The 8,680-nt window shown below is 38.0% G+C and overlaps 2 protein-coding genes across 2 annotated transcripts; both read right to left on the bottom strand.

Annotated features, from left to right (window-relative positions):
- Positions 1–2,207: 2,207 nt before the first annotated feature.
- On the bottom strand, positions 2,208–4,050 carry LOC6561406 (lipase 3). The gene is made up of 3 exons (XM_001988433.3): positions 3,909–4,050; positions 2,854–3,573; positions 2,208–2,702 (listed from the first exon to the last, which is right to left on the bottom strand). Exons 1-3 carry the CDS (start codon positions 4,008–4,010, stop codon positions 2,316–2,318), a joined length of 1,209 nt encoding a protein of 402 aa, XP_001988469.2. The 5' UTR covers positions 4,011–4,050; the 3' UTR covers positions 2,208–2,315.
- A 461-nt stretch (positions 4,051–4,511) lies between these two features.
- Positions 4,512–6,095, bottom strand: LOC6561407 (lipase 3). The gene is made up of 3 exons (XM_001988434.2): positions 5,936–6,095; positions 5,143–5,862; positions 4,512–4,965 (listed from the first exon to the last, which is right to left on the bottom strand). Exons 1-3 carry the CDS (start codon positions 6,041–6,043, stop codon positions 4,579–4,581), a joined length of 1,215 nt encoding a protein of 404 aa, XP_001988470.1. The 5' UTR covers positions 6,044–6,095; the 3' UTR covers positions 4,512–4,578.
- Positions 6,096–8,680: the final 2,585 nt, after the last annotated feature.

Below are 8,680 nucleotides of genomic sequence, written 5' to 3'. Positions count from 1 at the left end.
ACTGGGCTAAAGAAAACTTTGTTTCAACTTTCAGAATAAACATTTGGCGAGCAAACACACTGCGCCATTTGCCACTTGTCACTTGTAAGTTTTCTTGTTTTTTAGCTGTACTTGCATTTCTCACTCTTATGCGCAGATTTTTCAATTTGCAATTGCAACTTTGACTGCGTTCTCTGATTGTCGTCGGTGCTGTTTTGATGCCTGCAGAATGGTTGCTTAAATATGTATTCAGCTATTGCCAACAAAAAAGTAAACTTATTGCCACTTAAGTTTGCCTTTTGACAAATTCTAAATTAAATTTGGTATTTTTACTGATTAACTTTTTTCGTAGGGGTGGAATTATATTTATGTATATATTAGTAATTAGTTAAGTTTTATTTAAGTTTAAAACGATCTTTTTGATCTAGATGCTCCATTAAATAGTATTTTCTTATTACGATTCACATCCGTTTACCCTTCCGATGAAATTTTGTTGTGTTGTGTGTTCATAGATAACCAACTATTCCTTGAATTTAGGTCGATAGGGCTGGTCCTTGTGATTCTAGCACATCATGTCCTTTGAAAACCCTTAAGCAGTTGACCAATTTAGAGCTTCTTCATCTTTGGCTATGTGCTCCTAAAAGTGTGCAACACTTTCTTTGCATGAAGTCAAGTTAAACAAAGCAGCCACCTAACTTTTGTCACTGGTTTGTATTCTTGGTACTCTTGGCTAGAAAACAACGTTAAATCATAATTCGCACCCTACAAAGATGATTTGTTTTACATTCTACAAATTAGTTAAGTCATTCACTAGTCGCTTACGTTATTATTGTTAGCTTAAGAGCAATAATAATATACAACTAAATTAATTCCATGTGGTATTCACTTAAAGAATTTGCTGATTAGTGAAAAACTCTTAACGGTTTCTGTTTGAAAGAAAATATGGGATTAATAACAGGACAAGCAGACAACTTTTGTGTTGTCGGAAGGCATATCTTCACAGGTTATTAATTTTAATTTTTTTCTATTTTGCTTAATGTCTGCTGACACACTTAACATAACCCTAGGTGGGTCACCTACATCACCTACATCCTCATCCTTATTCCTTTACCAGCATTATCCATTTTCCACATCAGCAGTTTGTCATTAATGAATATTCTAGTGGTTAAGCTTTGCAAATGAAAACCTCTCTTCGACTGCGAGTTGGTGCCACTTCAATCTGCTCTAAAGTGCTTCCATGCTGGATTTTCTCTTGGTTGGCTTTAATATTAATGCTGCTGGTGTGTTTATTATGCAGTAGCCACTTGAACTTGTATGTTTCTCTCGTTACTTACAGCTGCTGCTGGTCCGCAATTTTTTATTTGTTTAATATGGAAATATACTCATCTTTATTTTACAGTATCAAGTATCTTCTTTAGTTTATCGACTACTGAAGTACCTATCTCTATCTTTCTCTTTTAGGGACTTCACTAACGTCTGCCGGTTCACTGGTTTATATATATTTTTATATTTTTTCCTATATATCTCTACTACTTACAAAATTTGAATAAAGTACCTTAAGTGCCGAGTTTTCCATCTAAATTGAATCATAGAAAACTTCTCTATTTCTATAATTTAATACAAACTGTAATAATTAACGTTGTCATTGGGTATTTGAAGCACGTCTCTTGATTATATGGCTACCTCATACCTTAAGCTAGTGAATCATGGTTATGTCCGTATTTGTAGCTGTTGACCACGCTAAGAGCAAACACCAGCGTAAGATCCAACCGGACCCTAATTACAGTAATTTTGTCAGCTCTTTTCCGGCTTAAGAGTATATGTAACCCAAAAAGCGAGCTGTCTGATAAGTTACACTTTGTGGTAACCACGTGCTCCACGCAAAACTTTGTCAACAAAGATAACCAAAAAAAAAAAAATATTAAAATAACTAAAAAAACTAACAAGTAATTAAGCATGCAAAGCAATCAGAGCAGCCAAGAAATACCCTGTGTCAAGAATATTGAAGTGATTAAATTACTTTTGTGCTGATAATGAGATTTTGGTACAATTTTTATGATATTTCTAAATAATATAGCTATCAAATTGCTAATACAATTATAACTGCAGGGTATTTATATAACAAACCATCGGTGTTAATTCTCTAGATAATTAGCTAGCATAGTTTGTGACTAATGCTGAGCTTGCCTCTCCCTGCCTTCGACCATCACCAAGCATAACTCATTCACTTTGTTAAAGATTTGCTGCTTTATTCTTATGGCAAAAGTTTATTGAAGAACTTCGCAGGAACAAACAATTTGCGATTAGATTAACGCACGCTGCAGATTAAGTTGTTTTTATAGATTATCGTATTGCTTGCTTATCGCGACAACCTTATCGTTGATAGTTTCCTTAACCTGCATTGCGAATATGAAGTCCAAATGTCCCCAGGTTTCATCCTCTATCTCGTAGAGCTCCTGCAGATTTGGCAATAACTCGGGCAACCGTGCAATATCTTGGACATTAGCCGACTCATCGGCCAGTCCGGAGTACAAATACATTTTCGATGTGATCTTTGTTATGTCATATGAAGGCGGCACATCTGTACCATACTTGTCCATATTCGTCTTTGGTCCCCAGTCATACTGACGGAATTCATTTGATACATAGGATTGTATAAAGTGTATGCCCTGATTTGTCGAAATGCCGGCCGGATGAGTCTCCGCCACTTGTGGCAGCAGCGTCTGAAAGTGGGGTAGAATAGAGGAATTGAATAAATTGAGGCAAACTTGAATACAATATATTAATATATAACAAATAAGAAGGAAACAAATTGCTGTGTACGTATCCATTACATATTAGATTACTTTAGCTATAATTTTTCAGTGTACTTACCACATTTAAGTTGCCAACATCATCGCCCCACCACTGGGCCAGAATTTGACAGAAGGTGAAAAAATGGGGATCTTTGCTGCAGGCCGTGTCCAAGATTCGCTGAACTACAGGATTCATGGGTAAAAATACTTGATTCTGCAACAGCTCAGCGCCCAAGCCAGGTGAACCCACAGCGGAAGCCAGGGAAAGAATGATGCCTGTGGTGGTATTACCCATGAAGATTGGTGGTGCCAGCATGTGGGCGGTTTTAATCTTATCATTGTATTCCGGACGTGTGGCTCCCATGACAAAGAATGTGGTGCAGCCTTGGGAGTGACCGACATAATGCACCGCCTTCTCGCCGGTGGTTGCTAGAATATAATCTATCATGGCGGGCAGATCGTAGGCACCAATCTCATGCCAGCTAAACGCCCAGTAGTATGGATGTTTGGTGCTCATTTTGGTGTGATTGCGAGAGTAGATATTGCCACGTGCATTGCCCAGCCAGACATCATAGCCTGCATCCGCATAGTTGTAGGCCAAAGCATTGTCCGGCCCATTGAGCAGGAAACAATCGGAGCAGCTGAACAGACCGTGCTGTATGAGCACAGCCGGACGCGGGCTTTTCGCATTGTCCAGATTGGGTGAATACGGAATGCGGAACATGTTCAGCAGATAGCCATCCTCCGTCTCCACCTCATGTGTTTCAGCCGGGTAACCGAACGATTCAATGCGTTGTGCCTGCAAAATGGCAAAAAACCAGAATATTGCTTAGCGTTACACACAATCATGGCTAAAATCCCAAGGGGCCACACAGTAAACAACTAGATTGTGAATTCAATACCAGAAGTATTTTTGTCGATTGATTAGATTTAATTGCAACATGGTATTTATTTATTAGTACAGAAGTAGAATTGGGCTAAAAATAATGTTTCCATTGGAAGAAAAATCGTTGAAGTTCTTTTGGTGTTAAAGTAACTTTTGAATTTTAATTTCTGAAGATTTTTAAATAAATTGTTTAACTGTGTGTTTGAAATCTGTATGGGTCATTATTGTAATTTTGGGCTGGTACTTACCGAGGTCTTGATTTTCTTTAAGGTTATATCAATGTAAGGATCATACTCGACAGCCAGCACTGTGGCGATCAATGCCAGGATGATCACCGAAACTTTTAGCATATTTGTACACGTTTGTTCAGCTCCGAAATTATTGAAAGACTAAAATGTATTTTATTAATAAAATACTTATATCTGGTTTCACCATAGCGACATTTAATCTTTTGATTAGCAGTCACTTGACTTCGTGGGTTTTTGACACTCTTGATAAGAATCACTTTCGTTAATAAAATCCATGCGAGATTTATGTGCCTTTAAATCAGTTCGATTAATCGCAACTCAGGGGGTAAGAAGCCAATCGATTGCCATTAATTACCAGTGACATAAATAGCTTATAAATTTAATCAATAATCTCGCTGATGCTATTCGTGAGTGACGAATGTTACGAGATTTATTATTATTATCTTAATAAATATTAATCAATACACGCATATCATTTTGATTATTACTTGTTATATTATTTGAGTTGTTATCAGTTATGATTGGGTTTTTAGTTTAATTTTAATTTCGTTGCATTTAAAACATATATCTATAAACAATAATAATAGACAGCAGATAAAATAGGCACGCAATAAGATAATCCAAAGCAGTTATATTTGAGTACATAACAAAGTTTGAATATTGCTGTGGATTAGAGATTATCATGTAGTTTGCTAATCGCGATAACTTTGTCGTTGATAATTTCCCTAACCTGCGTTGCGAATATGAAGTCCAAATGTCCCCAGGTTTCATTCTCTATCTCGTAGAGCTCCTGCAGATTTGGCAATAACTCGGGCAACCTTGCAATATCTTTGACATTAGCTGACTCATCGGCCAGTCCGGAGTACAAATACATTTTCGATGTGATCTTTGTTATGTCATATGAAGGCGGCACATCTGTGCCATACCTGGCCCGGTTCTTCTTAGGTCCCCAGTCATATTGACGGAATTCATTTGATACATAGGATTGCATAAAATGTATGCCCTGATTTGTGGATATGCCAGCGGGATGTGTCTCTGCCACTTGTGGCAGTAGCGTCTGCAAGTAGGGCAGAGTTAAGGAAAATTATGGCGATCGTTTTTTCTTACGTAATCCAATTCGAATTTAAAGCCATGAAAATAATTTAATTAAATGTCTATTATATATTTCAATAATTGAGACTCCTTGAAAGTTACTTATAAGATTATTCTAGGTGCGATTTTGCAGAGTACTTACCACATTTAAATTTCCAACATCTTCGCTCCACCACCTGCCCACAATTTTACAGAAGCTGAAAAAATGGGGATCATTGCTGCAGGCCATGTCCAGAAGGCGCTGAATCACAGGATTCATGGGTAAAAATACTTGATTCTGCATTAGCTCAGCGCCCAAGCCAGGTGAACCCATTACGGTGGCGAGGGAAATAAATACGTCAAAAGTGGTATTACCCATGAAGATTGGTGGTGCCAGCATGTGGGCGGTTTTAATCTTGTCATTGTATTCCGGACGTGTGGCTCCCATGACAAAGAATGTGGTGCAGCCTTGGGAGTGACCGACATAATGCACCGCCTTCTCGCCGGTGGTTGCTAGAATATAATCTATCATGGCGGGCAGATCGTAGGCACCAATCTCATGCCAGCTAAACGCCCAGTAGTATGGATGTTTGGTGCTCATTTTGGTGTGATTGCGAGAGTAGATATTGCCACGTGCATTGCCCAGCCAGACATCATAGCCTGCATCCGCATAGTTGTAGGCCAAAGCATTGTCCGGCCCATTGAGCAGGAAACAATCGGAGCAGCTGAACAGACCGTGCTGTATGAGCACAGCCGGACGCGGGCTTTTCGCATTGTCCAGATTGGGTGAATACGGAATGCGGAACATGTTCAGCAGATAGCCATCCTCCGTCTCCACCTCATGTGTTTCTGCCGGGTAACCGAACGATTCAATGCGTTGTGCCTGCAAAATGGCAAAAAACCAGAATATTGCTTATTGTAATGGCTAAAATCCCAGATTTGGTGAGACGACTAACCGAGGTCTTGACTCTCTTAAAAGGTATGTCAATGTAAGGATCATACGGATCGAGCGCCAACACTGTGAAATTAATCAGTGCCAGGATTACCACCGACACTTTAAGCATATTTTTTTGACTCTGTTCAAGTCCGAAATTATTGAAAGACTAAAGTGCAGTTAATTAATAAATGACATTTAGCTGTTTGTGATATAGGAGTCGCTACATCTAATCTATCTACTAGCAGTTACTTGGACTGTAAGTTTCTTTTTGTTTGTATTGATAAGATCGTAAAGCGTTTAATCCCTGTAGGATTATGAACATTAATAATAGTATGCCGTACGTGATCAGATAGGCCATAGCACAAATATTAAAGTGATTAACAAGATTTGGTGTTATGTAAGAAAATTTTTTTAAGATAGAATTGATGAAACCTACACTCACAAGTAAAAATAAGGTATTTACTTCTTTTTTTTGTTCAAGTTTTCATTTTCTTTTCGACTGAAATGATTTTTTTTTGCACTTTTTCAATTTCATTTAGTTACAGTCACATTTGCGGTTTTCCTCAAAACACACCCATCTCATGCCTATTATGTATGACCTCCTTTCGGAAGTCACTACATTTTTTTTCTTGTTGGGGGGATGATAGTTGGGGGAGAGACTGACGGCTGATGGGCATGAAACACGCGTATCTACGAATTGCGCCTGACTTGCTTCGATTTCTGTATTATGCGGTGATGCAAATGGTGTGCAAGCGATGTGCATATAGAGCGGACTGTAACTCTTGGTTCGCATACAACACTTTGATATTGGCATTAAGCACGGCAAAAGCCGCAAACTACGAGCAACAACAATGAATAATCATCGAGCATTGAGCAGTGAGCAGTGAGCATTGAGCTACAGGGAATGCCAATGTCTGTGGCATTGTCAACGCCAAAAACGGATGGAAAGGAAGCAAAAAGAATGCGATGCACATATCCCCACAGAGGATAAGGCATAAGATAGAGATAGAGCGAGACAGAGAGAGAGAGAGAGAGAGAGAGAGAGAGAGATAGATAGATGGATACCCCAAACCGTAAATTCGATGCACTTAAATTATGTGAAAAAGTGCAAATTGCAAGGAGTACAAAGAGTGGAAATTGTATTAAAAAATATGTAAGAATGGCATAGCTCTGAGTATGCGAATTGAAGATGCACTGTGAAAAATCTTAAGCCATTAATTATGATCAAAATAGAGAGGTGCTAGATGTCATATAATAAATATAAATATATTAAATGAGTTAGGCTTTCATTAAGCTGCATATTAAATTCTGTATCGTCAACTTAGATATGCAGGCAGGTTTGAGTTTGTTGCCTTGATTGCTGTTAAGCTCAAAAGTTGTTGAAGTTGTAAGCACCCCATACATTTTTTAATGCAGTGTAGTAAACAATAACCAATTAGATAGACAGAAGAGTGCTTCAAGGCTCACTCGGAAATTGCATGCGGATTTTGCTGCACTTGCCGCAAGTTTTGGTTCGAGTTGTTTTTTTTTCGAAATTATACGCCTCAGTTATTCAATCAGCTCGCTGCTTAATTGGCAGCTGATGAGTGCCCTCAAATTGTTGTCAAATTGGCAATTGCATAAAAGCAAACCACAAATAAACAATATATATGCAAGAAAATGATTGCAAACGTTTTGCAGGGCTCGATGCCAAAATCGCTTAGCACTCAAAATCGTGACTAATCATAAATCTTGGAAGTAACGTCTTTAAAGTATCCATAGCCAAGTAGTCGAGTGATAACTGAATGGCAACTCGTCAGAGGCGTTGACGACGACAACGACGACGACGAAGACAACGTGTCAAGTTTATGTTAATGGCCCAAAGTCAGAAAACCACTTGCAGTCAGCCCGCAACTCAGTTGGCAACAATATGTGCGGCTTGGTAGTGTAGCAGCTTGGGTCATACCCGAGTTGAATGCCACACAAGTAGGCAATGGAGACAGACAACAATACTTAAAGCTAGACCACTTTGGGCAAATTATAATCAAAGATCGTTTATTGATTGATCCACAATATAAATTTCTTTTACCATCCATCAAGCTGGAAATGTAAAGAAAAAAACGTTGTGCTAAAGTAAAATGTGTACTCTTAATTAGATAATATTCATGCAAATCTGTTATGGCATAATCAAAAAGCATTTCATAAATTTTTAATAACTATTTCATAACTTTCAAATCGTTATGCTGTTCATTTTGTGTTTCCTTGTCTGCAATAAAGGAAGTTATGAGTGGTTCTCATATACCGTATACAAAGTTTAATTCGGAATGAGTTGCTTCCTCATTCTAGAGTTAAGTAAAAAAGTTTGTTAAATCGGAAATTACCTTTAGGCCACATTGCATTTGCTGCTGCTCTTTAGAGCCTGCATTGTCTTTTAAATCTGAGCAGCAAACAATGCCAACAATTTATTATATCTCAAAATTCATAACCAGTAACATTGTTTTTGCCACAGTTTATTTCATCTTTTTTCCACAAAAGTGAAATCAAAGTGTAATATTTTCAGCAGAATAAATTTGCTTACGAGTATTTTTCATATATGCAAAAGCATGGCATGTACCATAAGTTCTATATGGGAGATACATTTATAACTTTTCTAGAAGTGGGGGGTTCTTTTTTTGTGTAGTTGCCTTCTGCCAATTGACAGGCACAATAAATTGTAAAGTATGGCCAAAAGTTGCTTATGGCCGGCACATATCTGAGAGATATATACATATATGCATATGCATAA

The sequence above is a fragment of the Drosophila grimshawi genome, unplaced genomic scaffold (assembly GCF_018153295.1).
Source record: "Drosophila grimshawi isolate 15287-2541.00 unplaced genomic scaffold, ASM1815329v1 contig_1377, whole genome shotgun sequence".
Taxonomy (NCBI): domain Eukaryota; kingdom Metazoa; phylum Arthropoda; class Insecta; order Diptera; family Drosophilidae; genus Drosophila; species Drosophila grimshawi.
This window is presented reverse-complemented; position numbering and strand designations above follow the sequence as displayed.

What these genes read in the sequence shown, in the direction of transcription:
- LOC6561406 (XM_001988433.3), bottom strand. Translation starts at nt 4,010, where the DNA reads ATGCTAAAAGTTTCGGTGATCATCCTGGCATTGATCGCCACAGTGCTG. An exon ending in TAAAGAAAATCAAGACCTCG is followed by an intron (nt 3,574 to 3,908) that starts GTAAGTACCAGC and finishes GCCATTTTGCAG; the next exon opens with GCACAACGCATTGAATCGTT. An exon ending in ATGTTGGCAACTTAAATGTG is followed by an intron (nt 2,703 to 2,853) that starts GTAAGTACACTG and finishes CCCCACTTTCAG; the next exon opens with ACGCTGCTGCCACAAGTGGC.
- LOC6561407 (XM_001988434.2), bottom strand. Translation starts at nt 6,043, where the DNA reads ATGCTTAAAGTGTCGGTGGTAATCCTGGCACTGATTAATTTCACAGTG. An exon ending in TTAAGAGAGTCAAGACCTCG is followed by an intron (nt 5,863 to 5,935) that starts GTTAGTCGTCTC and finishes GCCATTTTGCAG; the next exon opens with GCACAACGCATTGAATCGTT. An exon ending in ATGTTGGAAATTTAAATGTG is followed by an intron (nt 4,966 to 5,142) that starts GTAAGTACTCTG and finishes CCCTACTTGCAG; the next exon opens with ACGCTACTGCCACAAGTGGC.